The sequence below is a fragment of the Eleginops maclovinus genome, chromosome 5, assembly GCF_036324505.1.
Source record: "Eleginops maclovinus isolate JMC-PN-2008 ecotype Puerto Natales chromosome 5, JC_Emac_rtc_rv5, whole genome shotgun sequence".
NCBI classification, from domain to species: Eukaryota; Metazoa; Chordata; class Actinopteri; order Perciformes; family Eleginopidae; genus Eleginops; species Eleginops maclovinus.
The window spans coordinates 16740104-16763441 of record NC_086353.1 but is presented as its reverse complement, the minus strand read 5'-3'; the positions used below and the strand labels follow the sequence as shown (position 1 = coordinate 16763441).

At 40.3% G+C, this 23338-nt stretch overlaps 1 protein-coding gene across 3 annotated transcripts in view; it reads right to left on the bottom strand.

The window, feature by feature from the left end:
- Positions 1-697: 697 nt before the first annotated feature.
- Positions 698-23338, bottom strand: part of pnpla6 (patatin-like phospholipase domain containing 6) — a 29179-nt gene continuing 6538 nt past the window's right edge. The window contains exons 3-38 of one of the 3 annotated variants that reach the window (XM_063884601.1): positions 23078-23155; positions 22575-22628; positions 22298-22385; positions 22107-22189; positions 21854-21945; positions 21598-21738; positions 20827-20986; positions 20626-20706; positions 20029-20157; positions 19767-19847; positions 19368-19497; positions 19155-19235; positions 18338-18438; positions 17762-17941; positions 16969-17046; positions 16254-16459; positions 15725-15856; positions 15496-15619; positions 14832-14945; positions 14679-14754; positions 14431-14580; positions 14223-14286; positions 13924-14092; positions 13608-13790; positions 13398-13516; positions 13044-13200; positions 12703-12819; positions 12472-12541; positions 9034-9150; positions 6674-6790; positions 4694-4842; positions 3845-3997; positions 3555-3671; positions 3386-3473; positions 2926-3071; positions 698-2462 (exon numbers count right to left, since the gene is read on the bottom strand). In XM_063884601.1, the coding sequence (XP_063740671.1) occupies positions 2388-2462; positions 2926-3071; positions 3386-3473; positions 3555-3671; positions 3845-3997; positions 4694-4842; positions 6674-6790; positions 9034-9150; positions 12472-12541; positions 12703-12819; positions 13044-13200; positions 13398-13516; positions 13608-13790; positions 13924-14092; positions 14223-14286; positions 14431-14580; positions 14679-14754; positions 14832-14945; positions 15496-15619; positions 15725-15856; positions 16254-16459; positions 16969-17046; positions 17762-17941; positions 18338-18438; positions 19155-19235; positions 19368-19497; positions 19767-19847; positions 20029-20157; positions 20626-20706; positions 20827-20986; positions 21598-21738; positions 21854-21945; positions 22107-22189; positions 22298-22385; positions 22575-22628; positions 23078-23155 (4200 nt within the window). In that variant the 3' untranslated portion in view covers positions 698-2387. The remainder of the gene's footprint in view (positions 2463-2925; positions 3072-3385; positions 3474-3554; positions 3672-3844; positions 3998-4693; positions 4843-6673; positions 6791-9033; positions 9151-12471; positions 12542-12702; positions 12820-13043; positions 13201-13397; positions 13517-13607; positions 13791-13923; positions 14093-14222; positions 14287-14430; positions 14581-14678; positions 14755-14831; positions 14946-15495; positions 15620-15724; positions 15857-16253; positions 16460-16968; positions 17047-17761; positions 17942-18337; positions 18439-19154; positions 19236-19367; positions 19498-19766; positions 19848-20028; positions 20158-20625; positions 20707-20826; positions 20987-21597; positions 21739-21853; positions 21946-22106; positions 22190-22297; positions 22386-22574; positions 22629-23077; positions 23156-23338) is intronic. The other 2 variants (XM_063884603.1, XM_063884602.1) reach the window with 2 other exon arrangements.

Genomic DNA, 23338 nt, shown 5'->3' with positions numbered 1-23338 from the left:
TTTAATATGATAGGCAAGTCTCTATGGCATTGTCAGAGTGTATAAACTTAATACCAGAAGAAATGTTCTGCCATGATATTCTGTAGACATTGGTGCTTGTCAAAGGATGAATCCTACAGGCTTTGGAGACACCCTTACTTTCCCTCTCGCTCAACAATGAAGTCAACATTTGTGTTTTTTGGTTCAATGTATTTGATGTTCATCAAAGAGATGAAGATGTCAAGAAAACAATCTTGTCAGTAAAAATCAAGGATGTATTGCTCATATCAGTAGGTTTTTAGCTGTAGATGGGTAATTTCAACAGGGTAGCACACATGGAGGTCATACAATCTTGAGAAAGGACACCTTAATATGTCATTCTAGGAGGATAGAGCTGAACAACCTCTACAGCATACATTTCCTTCAGCTAAAGTGTGTGTACCCTCACCTCTGACTCACTGTTAATACATTTCCTTCAGCTAAAGTGTGTGTACCCTAATCTCTGACCCTAAAAACACTAACAGCATGTGGACTTTGAACTTGTGGTTTCACAGTATGAAAAATGCCTGCCATCCCTTCAGGTTTCAAAGGAATGAGCCGACAGAGTTTCTGTAAGTGGAAAGCTAAACAATGGATTGTGTGTATAGCTGTCTCAGCTTTGAGACAAAAGATGCATAGAAAGGTATAAGGAATGGGGGGAAAAAACACAAATGCCACAAACTGCATATTGTTTTTATTTGTCATTATGCATATTAAATTATTATCTGTTTTCATTCTTTAGATTCTCTTGGCATCTCAAGGTTGGCAATTATTAAACCAAACATCTTCTGAGCAAGGAATACTTACATGTTTCAGTGCAAAACAGCAAAAGCCAAGTTATTTAAAACAATACACCCCCCCTCCATCCCCACCAGAAAAAAAAAAGATTTTAAAAAGCCAGTAGTTAACAAGTATAAATAAAAACATAATGCATTTGAAGAGAAGAAACACTTGTTTAGTTCTAGGTTCTTGTCTTGCAGCAAAGCTCTAATTTACAAATGTCCACCTCATATACATATATGAATATCAACATTGTGTATATTATAATATAATCTTGTTACAATCTATAAAAGGTCCATGTTAATTGTGTTAATGGCCAAATGAGTTGAATTTTTGCTCATTTGAAGTTAAGATATTCTAAGGGTTCCTGTGTACGATCCGACATTGATTTATTGACTAGATTTAAAGATTTTCATTACTGTACAGTCTCAGATACGCTATTGTCGCTATACACAGGAACCTTGAGTGCTTTATGTGTGACCAGAAACAGAGGCGGGCACACTACTGGTTTGTTGTTTAGTGTCTGTGAAAAGATGGCGCTTTTCTCCACAGTCTCCGTTCACTGTGAGCAGATCTATCACTGGTTGAAAAGGCTTCTTTTTTTTAAACTGGCATTATCTCAAATATAGCAGTTGAAAAACGAAACGTCGAAGACGCAGACACAATGTCATCACTTAACTCATCTAATACATCCTTAATGTTCAACACACATTTTCTTCATCCTTAAATTAAATTAAATAACGATTTACTAACTGGTCCACACACTTTATAGCCCTAACTTTTTTTCAAAAACGTTCCACATTCATCAACATGCCTTTCTCTCTAAATGTCTCCATCCTAACCATCGTCGTTCTGTTCTGTTCATTCAACATCAACATAAAGTGGGCTTTGGTGTTTACATAATCTTCTGTTCCTCCTAAAGCTTGCCCTTCCTGACTCCCTACATTTAACATTAACCTGCATAACTCTTACCAACTACAGCTTTATTTTTTATTTTTCAGTGTCCTTCTTCTCCTTCAAGAAATCAAACAAAACAGTCATTCTAACATTCAGGTAACCAGTCATCCGAACAAGTGCACACAAGGAATCGTAGGACTTAATGTGTTAAATCCTCAATAATTGAGTGCAATTGAAAATGTACCAACAGTACAGACACACGTAAAGACTCAGGGACACAGACGGGGCCCTTCTGGCCATTTGAAACAAAAAAACACGAGTGTGATTTAGAGTTGAAGGTGTCCCTGTTGTGTTTTGTTTGTTACTGGTTGTGTTTCGGTTTTGGCAGGCAGGGATTCTGGCAATGGGCAAGTTTGATGTAAAGTGATGAGAGAAATTGCTGGGCAGGGAAGAGCATAAAAAGACTGTTCGTATTCGAGACCATACATTTCTTTTTGACGGTGGGGTTAAAATGTGAACAGAAAGCCACTCGATGCAAAGAATGTTCAAGAATTTAGAGCATGAACAGTGTTTTCCTGCAGAAGTTGTAGGAGCTGAGCGTGGAGTCCAGGTCTATATCTTTGACAGTTTATGAACCAGTAATTTGTCCCTTGGTTGTGTATAAACTCCCTCTTCTCCTCCATACCCCTTTGTCAGCAGTCAGAGACTTCCGAGGTGTTGGAATCACTGGCCAGTTTCCTGCGTTGTCTCACAGTTTTTTCCTCATCCTAGAGATCAGAAAATAGTGTTTTGTTTTTTTTACATACACACACACTTTTGGACTGACAACCCAGGATACATTCTTCTTGACACTTTATTGGCCAAACTACACACACCAATAACCACATTGTGAAATACTATGAACTACTGTGATTATATCTAATGGATGAAATGAACTGACAAAATAAAAATAAAAAGCTGAATTTTTCAAATGACTTCTTCTAATGACTTATTTTTGAAGGGCATTTTTTCACAAAAAATATTACGCGCACCCATTGTTTTCCCGGGTGGTGACACTAAAATAATATATCAATCCCACCTTACACCAAAACAACAACATCAAAATAAACAAAAGCCAGTGTCGGCCATGTTATTCTTTTACACATTATGAGGGGTCCGAATGCCTTTAAGTAAGAGACTTTAGTCATTTGGATCAGACACTTCATGTTTTGTGTTTATGTGTGCTCTTACAGTCTGAAAGACTCCATTCTGGCCCCACTCTCCAGGGGAATTATCATCAGGGTCCTCTGCTTCTTCCTCCTCCTCCTCCCCCTCTTCCTCTCTTACTGTGTCCATGCCGTCTTCCTCGTACTCTGTCAGACAGTCTGACTCCTCCGCTGAATGGGAAGATTTAGAGGAGATATAACAGAGAGAATTTATTGTGCGATTGACCCACCTGGTTTAGATAGTACCCGTAAAATATCAGGGACATCTCCTACTGTATTTCAATAAAACAGACCGGAGAAAGCGATGACCCCTGATTTATCACACATTAAATTCAACCTGATCTTGAAGGTGAATTGTTCATCTACATGAGACTGCAACATAGGCAATGTGTTATGTGTGCAGGCTGTGTTGAAATATTTTAAACCACTCTTAACAGGAAATATTATTAGATAATGGTAATGAATAAACTGGCAAGTTGTCGTACCTTCTGCAGCCACGTAGCTTTGAACCGGTTCTATCCTGGATACAATCTCTGCCAGGTCAGTGAAGTCAGCTGCTGGACACGTGCAGGACTAAAGAAGAAAAAAAAATCATCATTATATGTGTTTATAGTAATACATCAACCATAATACAAATTCAGTGTGTGCTCTTACATCAGTTCTCTTGCTGTCGTTGTAGTCAGCGGAGCGGTGGTCCTTCAGCATGTTCTCGATAATGTCGCCTCGGGCCCAGCCAGTAAACAGCAACTTGCCATGCTGGTAGCCCACATCCTGAAGTATTTCAAAAACAAAAATAAAAGGTACTTTTGATATAGCAACTTTTGTTCTTAATTAATGTCTAATGATTACAGTGACCATGAGCGTTGACCACCACGATTCCATCGGATCATCCTCCAGTCCTTAAGAGTATGGTAAAAACAGGCATTACCTATAAAGTTACTTACATAGATCTCGTCAAACTTGCCGAAGTCCATGGTCTTGAAGCGGTCGATGGGCGGTCTGATGTACTCGCAGTAGGCGCTCTTCTTTACCACCTCCAACTGCCGCACACAAGAGACGTAGGCCAACCGAGACTGGATCTCTGCCATGTCGGGGACCTGGGAAAGGAACAGCGTAAGAACCAGAACTCAACAGATGCAGATCGAGCAGATCCCCACTGCTATATAATTATTTTAGAAGAAGCTTGAATGCACTACTCAGTATTTACACTGCCTGGCCAAAAAAAAGGTCACACACTCTAATATTTGTTGGACCGCCTTTAGCTTTGATTACGGCACGTATTCGCTGTGGCATCGTTTCCACAAGCTTCTGCAATGTCACAACATTTATTTCTGTCTTGCATTCATTTTTCGCCAAGAACTTGTATTGATGACGGGAGATTTGGACCCCTGCGCAAAGTCTTCTCCAGCACATCCCAAAGATTCTCAATCGGGTTCAGGTCTGGACTCTGTGGGGGCCAATCCATGTGTGAAAATTATGTCTCATGCTCCCTGAACCACTCTTTCACAATTTGAGCCCGATGGATCCTGGCATTGTCCTCTTGGAACATGCCCTGTGCCACCAGGGAAGAAAAAATCCATTAATGGAATAACCTGTTCATTCAGTATATTCAGGTAGTCAGCTGACCTCGTTCTTTGGGCACATAACGTTGCTGAACCTAGACCAGACCAACTGCAGCAACCCCAGATCATAGCACTGCCACCAGAGGCTTGTGACCTTTTTCTTTTGGCCGGGCGGCTATATAAGACGCTGAGTCACCAATGGTAGCCAGAACTTTGGGCTGCCAACTTTACCTTCACTTTCTCTGCCCAGGGATTGATCCGCTTCCAAAGCAACCACCAGCCAGACAGGCTGTCTCCATAGTTACAGAGGTCGGTCTCATCTTGGCTACCAACGTCGATGGCAATAACTGTTCTGGCACCCATGTTCCTTGCAATGTCCGCTGTTGAACGTGTAGCGCAAACACCAGCATTCACACACACACACGCACAAACACAGCACGGCAAAATCCAGCAGCAGAGATGGTAAAACAATGGATCCTGTGTTATTATATATACATATGTTTCATTAAACATTCATTTTAGCAGCACAATGTTTGAACTGACTTACACCACAAAAATGTTTCAGTGGTCAGATACAATGCAACGGATTTATAGCCAATTACTGACAGGAAAAACTGCAAAAAAAAGAAAAATCAAGACTTCCCTGGCCAATGGGCACAGGGCTGGAGGTCATGACCTTTCTCATTGACTTTCTAGTGTTAAAACGAGCATTGGGACAGTGAACATTTTTGTGGTGTTGAGTCTATTCTAAGACAGAATAACAGGAAGACATCCCACAAACTCAACACACTGATCCATAGTGCCAAGAACAACCACAAAAAGCAGCTGATCGAGCACAAACTCCCTAGGGAGCAGGCAGAGAAACAAGAGTCAGAAATAAACAACGTTGATTTTACGAGCCTTTAGTTGGATCAATCTTTGGACCCAAAAAGGAAAGCCCCATTTTTCACAAACCTCAAGAACGAGTAGAGAGAGAATTACGACAGTCCAGAGCATTGGGAAACATGGCCCTGTTTTTTAGACAGAATACGTTCTTCATCGTAGCTACACAGAGACTGAGTTAAGGGGAGTTTTCATCTGCACACCATAATAAAACCTAAAACAGTATGTTTCTCATTTGGTTTGGTAGGAAAAAAGAAAATCTCTCAGGTAATGATTTTTATGGTGTGCAGGCCAAAAACTGTTCATCCCCTCTTTCCAGAAAGACAACTCAGTTTGGTTTAAATAGAAGCAAATACTGATTTTAAAATAAAGCTTCAGTATTAATGAACACACATTGCATGGCTGGGCAATATTGTTTTATTAACAGAATATTAGGGAGGATATTTTTCAGATATCAATAATTGTAAAACATGAAAATGTATGCTTAATCATAGGAAACTCATATTGGGTAAGTTCAAGCAGAACTCATGAATAATATGAAACCAAACTCCTCATAAGCGATATGCTAAAACTGAAATAACTCCCTTTTGTTGGTTTTAAATTACAACTTGCTTAAAATCATTAATTTGCACATCTTATTGATATCATGATATAATCATATCACCACAGTATGATTCTGCTCAAGGTGATATATTGCCCAGCTCTACAGCCAAGTGCTCATTTTGACATTAGGGGACCCTGACTTTGATATCAAAGCAGACCGGTGTCGTATGGCATAATTATAGCAAAATCACACTATGGTCTTAATGTAAAGGTTTTTTTCCCTTCCAATTTGATACTATTGGTAATCCCTCCAAGCACTTTTTATTTGACACCTTTCTGACGCCGGGCTGTTTGACAGGCTAATAACGCATTCCCCTTTTCAATGCGTTATCTTTTAAACAACAAAGTGCAAAGTGTTAAAGTGTGACCTTGTCCTCATTTACATTTGAATCCACAAGTCAAATGCTGACTTTTCCCCATCTTGTAATACAGAGAAAGTCTTAGGCTCTGATAGAAATTGTTTCCTTACTGAACACAAAAATGTGTTCAAAATGTGTCTCATTTGATGGTTTGAACTGGCCCCATATTCAGACAGGGAAAAATCAGCACATTCCTCCACTACAACATTTACATACTCACCTTAGCCTAAAAAAATCCTGATTAAAAAGCCTCATAATAATCATCCCCGTGCCTCACTCCATCTCCCCTCTCCTCTGGGGGACAGGAGTTTGGTGGACATTGAGGATTGTTTTTTCGAGGGTGAGAGGGCGTACCACCTCTACTTGCCTGGCAGGTTGTTGATGTAGCCACCGTCCATTAGCAAGTTGCCATCTTTGGGGTCGCAGAGAGGGGGCAGGTACCCCGAGAGGGTCATGCTCGCCCGCACATAGCGCCACAGAGAGCCTGACACACCAGGAAGGGGAGGAGGAAGGGGAGGTGGATAACATCTCAATAATGTTTGCTAAACGTTTCAGGTTAGTGTCGACACAGAACGCAATCCCAACATAAGAGGGAGGTCGGACAAAGAAGGTAGCCGATCCCTGCAAAGGCTAGGACTGTAGTTCTGCCCACCTTTACACTCTGTAGTAAACCACCTCAAACCTCATTACCTTGCACAGAGACCCTGTTTGTCTTGTGCGTAAAGGTAAAAAAGTAAATGGCAACCATCGCAGAGCACCAAGGCTAGTTGAATCTCCAAACAGTGTCCCAACATCTACAGTGCTTTAGGGCATGGGATCATATTATAAGCTTCTTTCTGAAACTAAATCCGTATAAAATGTACATTTAAGGGTAAACCAATCATGGTATTCTGAGGACAACAATAAGATAATATTGTTTTAATTGTCTAGATGTCAGAGAATGAGCAGTGGCAGATGTTGAGACAATATTTGGAAATCCTTCACCGTGAACATGGCAGGGAAGCACCCAGCCTGCCCAGTCCTGCAGTCCAGCTGAGTGCCAGCAGGGGGCAGGAGCAGGACGGGTGCTGCATGGGTTGGAAGGATAGGGAGCACCACAGACAAAAGCGTTGGGGCGCATCTGAGCGTGAAGTATATGTAAATGCTGAGGAAGAATCCTTTTACAGAAATAAGACTTTAGGGGAATGACTAAAACCTACAGCTTTCTGTTCGTTTGATTTAAGTGCTTTATTGTATTTGTACATGATGTACAAAGGGCAACAGCAGGATCCAGAACACATTATCCTCAATAATGATACAAAATAAATAGAAAAACTAAAAAGGTAATCCATGCCATCAATACATAAAGAAACAAATGGCTCACAGTGCGTTACACTGGCATGCACAAGAAGCAAGCAAAGCTAGGGGAGAGGACAGGTGCTGTACATGTAGGAGAGGCTGGGCATGTTCTTGTAGGTAGAGGTGACTGAAATGAAACAGTAGCAATTCAACCTTCTTTTAGAATACAAGGAAACAAGCTGCATTAAAGTCCAAAGGACAGACACATTTAAGATGTGAACTGAAATGCACAATGATCCAGAACGACAGACAGATGAGATGTTGACATGGTGCAGCCGATCACTATCTCCAGTGTCTCATGCAACGTTACTGGACTTCCTTTCATTGAAGTACACAATACTGCCAGGTCCCTCATCTCACGATTAAAATCCAGCTCAATCTAAAACACGTAAAGGTATGTCACCCACTAAATGACCATTTGATCATCAATTTCTTAGCCTGTGCAACGTTTAATTCTTGAAGTTTATTTGGCATACCTTAACAGTAAACGGAGAAAAGTATGATGAATTGAAGCAATTGAGGGCCGCATTTCAAAATATCAACCTCTCACACAACTTCTGCAGTATAATCTAAGTCTCATTTGTCCAGTCTATTCCAGTACACAAAACCAGTCACCAAAACCTTAGTACTTAAGTAGTTTGGACTCGCCAAGACAAGCAGTGCACCTGCGTGAAACTGTGCTAAGCGTACTAAAGAGGAAGGTTTTAGCGAAAATGTGTATAAATGAGCCTCTGATTATACGGCACAAGTTGTGGGAAAGTTTTCCTAACTGATTTATTGGCTAAAACTGTCTGCAAACCCCCCCATTTAATGAATTTCACGGTCGAGGCTAAAAGCTAAAATAGAAAGTTACATGCGTGACATTACAATGCTATATAAGGTCATTACACATAGTGATTACGAGCCTCATCCAGAACTTGATGGTCATTAAAGAGAAAGTTAAAAGGTTTAGCCAATCTTCTTAGGGGGTCAGAAGAAGCCGGAGCATCATGCATCTCCCTATGACCCATAGATGTCCAGACATGCATGGGCAGAACCTCAAACTTACTAAGGAAGTGTAAAAGTCTAAAACTCAGCGGTTATATTTAGAGGTTGTGTAAAGCCAACAGTAGAACGTGTGCTGTGTGTGTGAATCAAAAAGCCAATTGGAGTTAATGTAATATTGGCCAGTATAAGATGAGGCACTGGTTGGCTCAATCGTAAGAAGTGGATTTAGTCTTTCCTTCCAAACCATGGGCTCCCAGTGTCCACCTGGTCAGGGTGGGGTTAGTTACGAGTGAGAACGTGGGAGGGAGAGGACAAGAAAGAGGAAGAGGGACGCCGAGTGGTCGATTGTCGACTTAAGGATGAGAGGAGGATGTTTTGGTGAGCGGGTTTTTAAAATCTGACCTGGGACATTGTTAACATAGCAACCATCCACAAGCAAGTGGCCATCCTTGGGGTCGCACAGGGGAGGTAAATAGGGGGTGTAGGAGGCGCTGGCTCTAACATATCGCCAGACGCAACCTGTCGGGAAATGGAGATGGAGAAGGAGGAACACATCAAATATGGACCCGACTCAACGTCACAGATGGAAAAAGAGAGCGAGAAAGACAGAGTGTAGAGAGAGAGAGAGAGGAATGCTGACAAAGAGAGTACAGGTAGAGAGAGAACGATTTAGAGAGTAAGAAATGCCCGCAACAAAGAGAAGGAAAGTGAAAGAGGCTGCCAGGAGCAAGACAGAGAGGAGGGGGAATACAATGTCAACAAAAAATATTTACTTATGCTGGTGCTATTCAACAAAACGTTCTGGTAAGAGGCCAATTTAAAATAAAAGCATACTGTAGGTCAATGAATTATAACTATTCAAAGGCTGATAAGGAAGTATAATAGACTTTGTTCAGAATGATGACAAGATACCGAAATAATAAACACAATAACAACACAACTTAGACTAAGTATAAATAAACAGTCTGTGATATGAATGACATCAAATACTGTTCGTAGGATGAATGAAACCAGATCTATGTGAATCAGATTTACAACCCAAAAATGTTGTGTTCATTAGGCATATAAAAAGTAGTATTAGCGTTGTTAGATGACAAGTTCTTCAAGCAAGGTAGGAGGAAGACAAGGAGAGAGTGAGGGATAGACAGCGAGAGGCAATAGAGGGAGGAGACGGAAGAGCTGTTTGCGGTTTAACTGGATATTCCAAACTGTAGACTGAAGTAAAAACGTATGGTGAAACTGGAAAAGATTTTACCGGAAAGATTAAAGATTTGGGTTTAATTTTAAGCTTCTCAGGTATTAGTCTTAGTAGTTTTTCTCTCTGGATAAAACCTAAGGATGTAATTCAAACGGTAGCGAAAGTGACAGGTTGAGGTTAGCACCAAGCTAGCTATGTTTGCCAAAAGCACATCAGAAAAACTACAGAAAGCACAGAATGATGATGAGTGAGATAAGCAACATGGGAGTTCATAGGGAGTCAGGAGGGGAGAGCAGGGGGGAGTGTTCTGGATCCTACATGTTGATATGGACATGGGAGAGGAGTCAGCATTTTGGGGTCAGCAACTACACAAGTTATTTTATCTCTGAAGTTACCTATGGATGGACAGATCTGTGAGATCTCTATGTGCACAAAGACCTGATGTCAGGATTATATACAAAGGGCATAATCAGGGAGTTTTAGACACAAATGTGGTAGAGAAATAAACAATAACAAATCTACAGTTGTATGAATTTAGTGTATAAAAAGGCAGAAAGTTACGAAAGAAGAAGAGAAGTTTAATAGAGACAGAAAAGAACAATTCTAGATATAGACACAGTTGGAAATACAGCTCTGGAAAAAATTAAGAGACCACTCCAAATGTTTCTTAAATCTTTGCCTCTACATGTACGGCAGCCATTTCAGTGTCTTTTGAATTTCAACACAGAGAAAAATTGTCAGTTGTTTGTAGAAAACTATGAAAAATTAAAATAATCATTTAACTCAAAGACATGTCTTTAAATAATAAAACAAGAGAAAACGATAATGCTGAGGTGGTCTCTTCATTTTCTCTGCGGCTGTATGTTTAAAAATGAAAAGAAAAAAAGACAAAAAAGAAAGAAAGAGAGAGAGAGAAACAAAGAAAGAGAGAGAAAGTAAGAAAGAAAGAAAGAGAGAGAAACAAAGAAAGAGAGAGAAAGTAAGAAAGAAAGAAAGAGAGAGAAACAAAGAAAGAGAGAGAAAGTAAGAAAGAAAGAGAGAGAGAGAAAGAAAGAGAGAGAAAGTAAGAAAGAAAGAAAGAGAGAGAAAGAAAGAGAGAGAAAGTAAGAAAGAAAGAAAGAGAGAGAAACAAAGAAAGAAAGAGAAAGTAAGAAAGAGAGAGAAAGGAAGAAAGAGAGAAAGAAAGAAAGAAAGAAAGAAAGAAAGAAAGAGAGAAAGAGAGAGAGAAAGAGAGAGAAAGTAAGAAAGAGAGAAAGAAAGAAAGAGAAAGAGAGAAAGAAAGAGAGAGAGAGAAAGTAAGAAAGAAAGAAAGAGAGAGAAAGTAAGAAAGAGAGAAAGAGAGAGAGAGAGAGAAAGTAAGAAAGAAATAAAATAGTGCTGTAAAGGATTGGGAAAGTAATGATAGGAAAAATGATTTAGAAAGGAGAAGCTCCAGCAGTTATTTCAAACACAAGCCAAGATGCTAACATAAGAAAACCCCTCAAATCCAGTCACCAGCCGACATTAGAATAATTCAGAACATTGCCTTTACATTGAAACTTGCTATGTCTTAAATTTGATGCAACTTACTGTAAATGACAGTGGTAGCATTAAATGATTTTCCTGAAAAGTTAAATGGCATCGAAAAATGGCACACTGGATTTGCAGGGTTGTTGTTAGGGAGGTCTTTCAGGCTTCAGCTAATGTTAGTGATGGTGCATTTACTCAAAACAACACATTTGCTATTATATCATTAAATACAGTCAAAGGCATAGAAACATCTACAAAGGGTTTTCTTTTGCACCTTTTAAGTGAAATCTGTCTTAGCCCTTGGCCGTGGTGTACTTCAAACCAGATTGAAATTGGCAGGTTTATGGAGGCTAAAAAGGGGCTTTGTTACTTTGTTAAACCTATTTTGTTTATTTCACCACTCCCTTGCTTGTAACTCATCTATCATTTGATTTAAATGGCTGCTGCTTTGTAACATGTTCGCCTTGTTTTGTTGGTGATTTAAGTCATTGAATTTGACAAGATTTTTTTACACAGGAATCCTAGTAACTACATTGGCATTTAATCAAAATGTCGCATTTAGCAGCAGATTTATATCACAACAACTTCAATTTAGTTCGAAGTACACCCACCTCAAACCATAACTGCGAGACCATGCGATCACTTGGGATGAAGCATTAACTATTACACTAAGTTTTGCCTAAAATATTTAGAGACTTATTGTATAAATATAAAACATGCAAAAGGGCTAGTGTCACTGACATTTGAGTGCAATAGCATGGCATTAAATCTACTTAAGAATCTTTTTTAATTAGGTTGCCATTTTACTCTTGACTGACTGTTGCCAGCATTATTCAGTGCTTATTTATTTTGAAACAGGAATTGACGACAATGCCAATTTGACACATTAGTCTTCGGTCACAGAGAGCAGTATTATTGATTACGTTTTGTTAAATGAAATTAACACTCTTAATTTTGTATGTGTATGTGCTGGCATTTATGTACAGTATGCTCGTCTAAAGCTATCAAATAGTGTATCGAACTAACAAAAAGAAGTAATGTCCTGAACTTATCTAAAGCTTATAAAAACACTCAGCTAATGGCGATAGTGACCTGATAAAGTGGCCACTGTAGTCAGCTCAGCTGTCACTTACCATCCTGGTGAACACGCATGGCTGAGGCTGTGATGTCAGTAGTGACGTTGAAGTATGGCAGCCACAGGTCCTGGGGGCACAGAAAGTATTACAGTGTCCTAAATCTACCTTTTCTTTCAGAGACTGCTTCAAAAACATTAGCCTCTCAGGTTCTGGCAGACCTTACTGCAGCAAGAAAATTGAAAATTATTTCACTCCCAACTTGATAATGGCTTTGAGGAGATGCCTCACCTCCGCTTGTTTGTCCAGGAACACTTTATAGATGCTGGTGTTGAAGGCAGACCCAGAGAACATGGAGGTGATGGGATAGGTCAGGTCCAGCACCGTTTTAAATACAGAGTTCATTGCCTGTTGAAAAACCAAATTCAGTCAAATTGGACGCAAGTTTACTGTTAATCACATATGTTGGTGGAACATGCCAGGTTGTTGCTTTTCATCAGTTTTTAGGAATTTCCATTTCAGTATTTTGAAATACACCAAATTAAAGGCTACTGATTAAAACTAACCTTTTTCATTTCAAAGTAAAAGTTCCAAGGCTAAGACAGAAATTATTGTAAAATTGTCAGCTGTACCTTGGACCACTCTCTGGCTCTCTGCTTGGTTCTGACGGCACTCCTCTCCTCAGCGTACAGTGCACCAATGAATGAGCCGATTGAGGTGCCACCCACTATGTCAATAGGAATCCCTGCTTCCTCCATAGCTTTGATCACACCCACATGAGAGCAGCCTCTGCGTGAGGAAACACAAACTGTCAGGTACACTAGAGAACTATTTATGTTGTGAGCTGGTAAGAAATGACATCAGATGTTCCTTTGGTATAAAAAGTATAGTTTAACATCTTGACATTACATAACCCTTATCTGCATTAACCTACATTTTGAATACCACAGAACACCAACACTCAAAAGTCTGTAGACCTGACTCACCTCGCTCCGCCTCCTCCCAGCACCAAGGCGATGCTGTTCCCGGTCAGGACTCGGGCCAGCCTAGAGAAATCACTGTGCCTGTCCGCCGTTTTCTCAAACACCTTTTCATAAACGTCCCTCTGCACAAACATAGAATATACACATGAAATATATAGTGTATGTGGCAAATCAAATTTAAAGCTAGAAAAGACAGTCAAGTTTTCTGCGTACTATTTTGCTGGGGCTGCGTCTGGAGAAGACCCTTCGGGGACACTTGAGGTGCAGATGTCCGGAGCACCAGCTACGCATGTTGAGCCACTCTACTGTCCTGGAGGGGCCCGGCCCGTCCTCTCTGTGCAGAAGGACCAGCTGCTTCAGAGCACGAACCGCCGTGTTCTCCAGCATCTGCTCCAACTGGAGGGGGGAGATAAGAGGACAGAGAGAAAAATAGAAAACAGACAGAGACATTACATTTATTAATATTTGTATTTGAAAGAATAATTGGTTACTAGATTTTCCCCTTTTTATTTCTTAGGACCAAACATACCTGTCCCAGAGCAGGTTCCTGGTCCCCCAGGCCGACGATGAGGATGCAGTCAGCCTGGCGGATGCAGCGCTGAGTCCACGGGGTCATACTGCTGTCAGTCTGGTACAAGACAATCCGATTGATGTCCTCCTGCTGGGCCAGCCAGCCGGAGAGACGGTACTCATGGATACTGAAGGATACAGGACAAAAAGCAGGAATAAAGTGATGGAAAAGTGTCTCTGCTGGCAGAGTTTATAATCAACGTGTGCCATGTATTTCACCCCTTAGAACTGAGAGGGTTTAATAATAGTTAGACTGACCTGTCCAAAGCAGAGGCGCCCAGTCGCTCTCTTATAATTTCGCTGGTTAATAGCAGAGTTGGGCCTGCAACAGAGGTAGTGCAAAATATATTACTACAGAAACAGTCAAGAACATAAAACTAATATAAGTAAGTGCTTTTGTTATAACCAAACAGAAATCCAGCAATACCAGATTCAAGATAAAAAACACTGTTATAAAAAGGCCTACCAATGGCACTGAGAGCATGGCTGAGCTCCATGTTGAATGCATTGATGGGCACATCATCACATACAGGCAGGACAGCCACCGTGGAGAGGTTGCTGGCAGGGTTGGTGACATCAGCACTGGCTGTCATAGTGGGCAGACTCAGGGCTGAGCCTGGAATGAAGAAGGACATACAGAGTGTAAACGGCGTATAATGTACATTAAAAAATGTCTGTTTGTGTGCAAATAAGGGTTCTTTGTCATCATCTTACCTGAGAAGGGGCCGCGACCTTGCTGCAGGTTCCCCAGAATCTTCTGTCCTAACAAGTGGATCAACCTTGTGACCACCTGAAAACACAACAAGCATCAGAACCAGTTCAGCCGCACTCACACAACCAAAACCAGATCAAGACAAAGAAACTGACCTGCGGATATCGTCTTTTGATGTTGTTTAGCGTCCCCTCCGGCAGTTTGACAAGCTCTGTGTCTCTCACAGCGTGGACGGTGGTCGCTCTCGGCTGTCTGGTCAAGGCCTCCACCTAAAGCATGGCACACGATTGTGAGATTCAGCACCAATACACATAATTATCAGATATAAAAAACCTTGTCTTGTTAATGCCACTGGGGATGAAAATCCTACTTCCCATTGCTTATCATTTTTAAGGCTTGATTTAAGACATTAAAATACCAATTGAAGCCGTATTTTCAGATAACTTCATTCAAAGCCCTTTAAAAACGCGTTAAGATCCTCGGGAACAGGACAAATAATTTATCAACAACCCAAGCAACATGATTGGGATTGTTATTTCGGTCAGAATGGAATATTAAATTACAGTGCATGTCTCTTTTAACTACCAATCGAGTATCTAATCTACATTTCATTAAAATTATCTAGATGAGGTCGAATCTAATCTAAAAATGGCAAGCAACAGAAACACTGCACTTCACCCAATATCAGCTTATCAACACACTAAAAGGTAAAGCTCTTTTTGATTTAGTAATCCGCTTTTAGCTCCATATTTCATTTTCATAGCTGAGATTTATTTTACATGCAGGCAGTATTCTCTGACTGAGGAGAGAAAGACTCACCACTCCGATGAGGTCTCCTCTGCCGTATTCCCCTACAAGTTCCTTCTTGCCGTTTGACTTGCGGATAACTGAACGCAGACGGCCATTCAGAACAATGTAGGTGCAGTCTGACTGGTCATCCTGCCTGCAGATGTGAAGAGAAGAAACACAGACATTACAGTAGCCATACAAAGACATTAATACACTGACCAAGATCAATTTGCACAGGAAAGGTAAATATTTGTTTTACCTGTAGAGAGCTCTGCCAGCCTCCACAGCCATCCAGTCAATAGCAAAGTCCATCTGCCTGACGAACGGGGACATGCGGATAGCCACCGTGTGAGCCGCACTCAGCACCACACTGGGTTGCTCCCTCATGATCCTGCAGGGGGCAGCACATCACAGGTGTGAGCAATACTGGCTGTACAGTATCAATACTGTTTGGAAGCAGATGATTTATAGCACAATTATTTATAATGGTTCAAGGTATTATGAAGGAAGATAATGGAAAATAATACATACAAAAATAGGTCTCTAAGTAGACCTCCATGTACCGGGGTCACAGAGGAAGAGGATAAATTGTTTACAATTTTAGTTATGATGATTGATGTATTTTTTTGTTGGTGAGTTAGTTGTTATATTGTTCTACATGAAACACAATATACCTTAGGAGGCAAGACACATTTTGGAAAATTCACAAAATCATTTGGTACAGAAATCTTCAATTAAAAATGTAGGGTTTTTCCTTGTTTGTCAATATCAAAAGGAGGTCGACTCACTCATAGAAATCAGACTTTGAGATCTTGACATATGTACAGTCTCTGATGGCCTTGATGGTGAAGATGAGGGGCTCTCCAGTGAGCACAGCAAGCTGGCCCACCATCTCCCCCGGGTGGGTCACAAACAAGCACACGGCTTCCTGCTTGTCAATCATTCGCTGGTAGACATGCAGACAACCTGACAGGACAAAGTGGAGACTCACGTCCTAAAAGAGAGAAGAAGAAAACAGAAAGAGGGGAGGATAAAAATGGTTTGCCGTTAAACTGAAACACTTGACTGCATACATCTGACATTTTATTTGATTAGCGTTTGCTGCTACTTCTACTATACTTTACTGCCATACACAAAGGCAAAGTGCAGCAAATACATATTGAATCCTGAAACTGATGTTTGAAAATATAAAACAATTAAATAAAACAAAATATAGACACACGTAGAAAACCGAGCAATACATTTAATGCTTATAGGCTATTAACTTAAGATTATTAAAATAAAGCATATTCTTACTAAATAAATATAAAAAAGAAAGCTGAAAGAACTGCATTTTTTTTATAGGAACTGCATTTTCCACTCAGTTCGTAAAGACATTCCAAACACAGAGTTGATTATCTGACTTTTTAACATAATATGCAGGCTCTATAACAATCATTTTTAGGGGTTTAATAATCAGCATAACATTTTTTTTTTTTGTCCAGTATTTCTTGTGTTAAGTACCTGGTCTCCCTGTCTTGCCAAGACAGCTCCAGCTTTTGCTTGGTGCAGAGTTACTTTCCCATTTAACAAGGAGGGGTCCTAGATTTTAGGAGAAAGACAAAATGGCGATCAATGCAACAGCAAAAAAAGAGCGAGTCAAAGTGGCGCAACATTGTTGGTGAAATGTCTTCATTCTACTTGCATGGAGCTCAAGCTGCAGACAAATCTGCAACATGTACTTAAGGCATCATGAAGTTTTGAAGTATTATATGTAGAAACAACTACCCACACAAGAGGATTTACCACATATTTGCATCAAATGTGTGTAAACAATTTCTTACCAGACACCAACTAACACTTTCTGGATTTGAAGTTTTATAAAGCCTATTTAGCATGCATATTCTGTTACCTCAATGCTGTCCTTACATATATTACGAAACACATGTCTCAGCACTGTGGCTTGACACTGCAGTCTGCCCCCCCCCCCCATCTGTACTGTAGCTCCTGTAAAGTGGGCCTACGGTCTGACCCCCTTTCCACATAATAAGCTGTCAGCAGATGCTGCTGAGTGATTAGTGACAATGTGCTCATTCATGCAAAATATGACAATGTAATCAGCCTACTGTTATTTCTTAATCTAAAAGTGGGTCCTACAGTAAACTATATACGAGGTGGAGATTAATGTATATATACAAGTTGTGTAAAAAAGCATTAAACCCACATTTGACACATTTTTGCCTTACTGTTTATATATTTTCTGCAGTGGATTTGGCATTTTACTTAAGTAACATTTAATACCAATTAATTAACAAACCTCAATGTTCATGAGTTTGAGGATCTCTTTCTGAGCATCCTCGAACAAAGCAGCATTGGATCGACTGGATACAGGTGTAAAAATATTGTCCACTCCCGAGTCTTCCTCGGGATACAGATAGATCCCAGAGGGAACCTCGTCTACGGTCACCTTCCTCTCCCGCTGGTCCTGGGATGTAGACTGGAAAGGTACAAATACATTTAAAAAGAATCTCTGATCAGATCCGGAGATCTTCCCCTCAACAAAAAAAAGTATGAATTATCATGTTGGGATGATTAACTAAGACTTACAATCTATTATGTGCTGGATAATATATTATATATATGATATACATAATGAGTCTGTGTTTGTAAGGTACTGAACAATTCACATTTAACTTTAATTTGGAACAATACATAAAGATTACACTACGAGAACATTTCTAGTAAAAATGGTTAATATATCGATAAACTGGGTTAGACTTAGTCTTTGTTCTGCAACAGCACGGTAGCTTATGCTGTTGTTACCACATGTAATGTCACAAGATCAATTAACCTTATCTTCCTCATTTGTTTCAAGAGTCTGCAGTGTACTGACCCGAGTAAACATAGGAGGAGTGTTGCCATCCTCTGCAGAGACAGAGATCCTTCCCCTTTCGTACGCCATGTCAAAGTCCGATCTCAGGCCTTTCTGTAAAACTGCACAGACCAAGACGATGTGATATTCAGTCTTAAGCATTTTCTGAAGATCGTACTCAGATCATTTCAAATCTTTTTTGCTAATGTACAATGGCTGAGAATGTTTTTTTGTACTTCCAGATTCACTACCTGTTTTTAAGAAGTAAGCACACTCGTAAAAGCTTTCTTTCTTTTCCATTTTTTAAATCAAAAGTTTATAAGTAGTTTTAATTTGATAATGGACCTGTCTGCCTTTGTCTTCATCAATGCGTTAGGTATCTGTGTTTTCATGCCATACATGTCTCTGAGTTAACAAGCCGTTACCTGCAGAGGGTAAAGATAAGTCCTTCTTATTGCACTGTGCTTCATTTGAAAGAGAAAGGAAACCCTGTCTTTTCACGCAGCTACAAGCCAACTTAATGGGGGTAATATCTTGACAAATGTTTTTCCTCAATATGACAGGCGTGAACATTCCCAAAAACTAAGTATTCTACATGTTGTTTATTGTAGAATAGTATGACAGGAGAAGAGCTGAGGGGTTGGTATTAGGACACGGGAGTCGACCCTTTTGTGGTGCCGTGGTCAACAAATCTTCTCTCCACTCTGACCCCGTCCCCTCAGGCATCTCAGCAATGTTTCTACGCAAGTGGTTTCTCAAAATAGCACATCGTACAGTTGAAACTGGAGAACATTAAGAACAAATTATCTCTCTGTGAACAAGGGCAGAAGTCCCTCACCGGCAATGTCCACAGGCATGGAGATGGTCCTGCTGAGAGTTGGCACTGTTGCTCCGTCCTTCCCTTGTTCCCCTCCTGTAGGTACATATAGAAAATCACTGGGAAGGAATTTAAAAAGAAACTAAACCCCAAACGTGGCAGAAAACGAGAGCCAAAATGTATATTTCACACAGTTAATCCTTTCCTAACTCTTTTTTTTCTCCCTACCTGTAGCTTCACCCTTAATGGCAGCTTCTCGATGCTCCTCTGTCACAGTCAGGCTGCCGAAGCGCTTACCATGCCGGATGGGACTGGTGCGAGTTGGATGGGGAGATGGAGGTGGAAGACGTGAGGGCTGCATTTCCTACAGGACCAGTGCAAATGATATGTGTATGATGTGTGTGTGACATGGGGGGAGAGATTAAACAGAGACAAAGCATTAGCTTATTGCAACTCAATTTGTAATAAAAACAACATGTGAGCTTATAGTGCTGAATTCCTGAAAAATGCCAAACCACATCGCCAGCAGATGCTTCCATGGGAATGTCTGGTGTGCTGTGTGTGTGTGTGTGTGTGTGTGTGTGTGTGTATGTTTGTGTGCGTGTGTTTGTGTGTGTGTTTGTGTTAACTCACATGACTGAAGAGCTCATTGGTGAGACCCAGATAGTTGTGCAGGGCTAGGACTGTTACTCTTTGGAGACGAACCATGATGATCTAAACAAATAAAACAGGAAGTGGGAAGTTTTTTCACATACATACAAACTGACACAGCTTTATGTAAATCACTTCAGTTTTATGACAGCAGACATTTCTACTGAACTAGAGAGAGAGAGAGAGAGAGGAAGAAAGAGAGCAGAAATTAGGAACCAAGAGAATTACACACACAACAACCCACCTGTACTACCCGCACCAGGCTCTCAGGGTACTTCTCAAATATAGCAAGGAAGGCCTCTACAGGTAAACGGAGAACAGTGGAAACCTCTGCAGCCCGTGCCGACACAGTTCTGTAAGGCTTCTGGTGGCCCTGGACACAAAGACCCCACATAGTACATATTTTAGGAAACTCTTATGTGAGAGATTGCTTATTCTAGACCATTATTGAAGTAATGATGTTGTTGTTCATTTGTGACAATGTTGTAATAAGATATCAATCTTAAGATAACACATCAGTTTAAAAACACACAAAAACAATCTATTTCAAAACAATAAACTGTGTATGGTAATCATAGAGATTAAAGATTCATCTCTATATTTAAGATTTATACTATATAACAACTGCAAGTGTGTGGTGAATGTACAAGTCACATGTATGTTAGTGGAGGACTTGGGAGAGTCAGCAGGCGATTGGGAATCAATGAGAAGGAGGTGGGTGGGGTCCAACACTGAAAGCGACATGTATGTGTGAATATTGTGTAGAGGCCTGTGTGTACACGTGTGTAGCAACACACTTCTCTGTGCGGATTTGAGTGTATAGCAAGTGGGTGTGACATACTGTGATGACATCCAGGATGCTAAGGAGGCTGTGGACACTGTCTCCCGGATAGACTTCCTTCACCACACTTTCTTTGCCATCCTGAAGAACAAAAATCAAGCAACTTGTGTTCATAAGCTTTACTAAGAACTTGAGTAGGTACAGTTTAACAGATATACATAAAAGCTTGGACTGAGTCAAGAAACAAACAGCAAAGCATACCGCTCCAGTAAGGCACAATTCTAGTTTTCCATCCTGAACCACGTAGATGCTGCTGTCAGGCTGTCCCGGCCTGAAGACGTACTCCCCTTGTTGGAACTGCACGAACACCATGTGTTTACACAGCTCCAGGAAGAGGGGCTTCTCAAAGTGACCCAGCACACTGCAATGATGAACAACAGGGAGGTTAGATCACGTGTGAGCTTATCAGTAATGTTTGTATGTTAAAAGATGTTCTTCATTCTGTGTAGCTGGCAGGGATGTTTAATGAACACAGTTTGCTAGGTAACCGTTGCACAACAGAATTACTCATCTCAAAGGCATGCCTGTATACGCATGCCTTACAGGAGTTACTTATTAATCAAGCAAATTAATGTAGGGTACAGACATGTTTAGCCAGTGAAGGATTGTATGGTGCTAAGCATAACTGACAGAAGAAAACCTAGAAGAGTATTACACTTTCCAGGAACAGCTATACATTTTGTATAACTTGAAAAGGATATTTTGTAGACTGATAATTGATAATTATATATTTAAAATATGTAAGTAAAAAAGTGTATTTGTGTTTTTGTTTGGAGTTTTGGATGAATAAATGTGACCACTTGGCTTATATTTGCTTTTGTGTGTTTATGTGTGAAACATAGTTTTTCAAAGTATAGAAAAATCCATTATCTCTTGCACACTTAAGTGAAAGTTAAAGTAAAAAATTAACTCTCTTTCCATAAAAGTAAAACCAATCCAAAGGCATGAAAGAAAGAAAGGAAATAAACCTACCGGACATTTTTGAGCATGTACAGCACCTCGGAGGGGAGGTGTGAGTTGGCCACATCAAACTCAGTGAGGTCCGCCTCCAGCACTGAGGGAGGGGGCTCCTTAGCCTGCAGGATGGGCACCTCCTTCTTAAAGCGCAGGATCCTGCACAGCAGAAGGACAGTTGGTTGTGAAGAGCGGATGGGAAAGTGTGTGAACCTCTTACAGTGAACTTTTGGTAGAAGTTTTACTGTTGTTTAGAGCAAGATTTCCTATTTACTTTTTGGCAATGTTGAGCATCTTCTGCTTCTTCTTTAGGCGTGGCCGAGAGGAAGAGGATGTACCCACCAGGGAAGAGGTAGACTGGGAGACCTGTTGAGAGGCATGTTAGTTAGAAAATAGCACTATTATATTAGAAAAAACTGGAGAAATTACATGTGAAACACCGAAGGTCAAAGCCAGCCTGTGATAACTACAACACACACTTGCATACTGGCTAAGGTATGATCATTTTCTGTCATCCACACACTCACTTTACGCATGATCTTTCGGCCGTAGAACATGACTTTGTCCCTCTTGCGAAAGCGGTATTTGGGGGCCTCCTGAGCTTCTATGTCTGAAAATAAGAAAAGACATATAACCTTAAAAATACGTACTTATTTTAGCTGACTGTTTTTACATTTTCTCAATGCATGGTGGGATGGGATTCTCAGCAGATACTGACTTCGAAGCTGGATCCTTCGCAAGATGAAGAAGATGAGGATGGCGATGAGCACTATGGCGATGCCCGCACCAATCACCATCCCCACCATCTGCACAGAAAAGAAGAACAGAGGAGGAGAGCTGATGTGTGTGCAAGGTCAAAAGCGGACACAATGTAATGGCTGCAACAATAACATTAATTTAAACAATCCCTTTATTAAATCATCAAGAGCTGCATTATATTTTCTGACTATCTATGGAAAAACATCTATGACATTAATACAATTTGCTGAACTTACCATGCTCGTCTGTAGTTCCTCCTCAACAAAAGTCTTGATGTTATTAAACCCATCCTAGTGTAACAGACAAACACAGAGCATTACAAGCATGCCAGCTGCTTTAATAGCATACCCAATGGCTGCAGCTGCAACATCGAACTGCTATAAAAAAATGTAAGACGATGTAATATTTTATAAAATCAGTGATGTGGATATAAATCAAATAATTGGGTAAAGACAAATAACAGTATAGTTCAAATAGTCCAGTAAGCTAGAAAAGTGCATCAATTTATTGTAATTCAGGGTTTAAAAAACACTTTAGCAATACCTAGATATCTATTTCTAATCTCATATCCCAACATTGATATCATAACTTATATTGCCCAGCTCTGGGGGCGAAGTCCAGGAGATGAAAGAGCATACTACATATGAATCACCCAGATAAAACTATTTTTGATCCAGACCAACAGTAATGATTGAAAAAAAACCTGTATTGTCTAAAAAGCTAGGATCTAAAAACTCACGTTTGCTTCCTCAAATGTAATATGTGTAACATCTGCTTCGATTGGTCCATTGTCTATGTCAGTGGGGACGGATTGCACCTGATAATAAAGAAGAAAAAATTGCATCAAGCTCTTACTCATCATTCCTTCAGAAAGGTCACAGTCTGCTGAACATTACACATGATAACGTTTGCATATGACCCAAGGCTCCCTTTATTTGGGTTCATCCAGTGTAGCTTTGAATGAGAATAAAAATATCTATTTTTGTATATAGTTTGACCT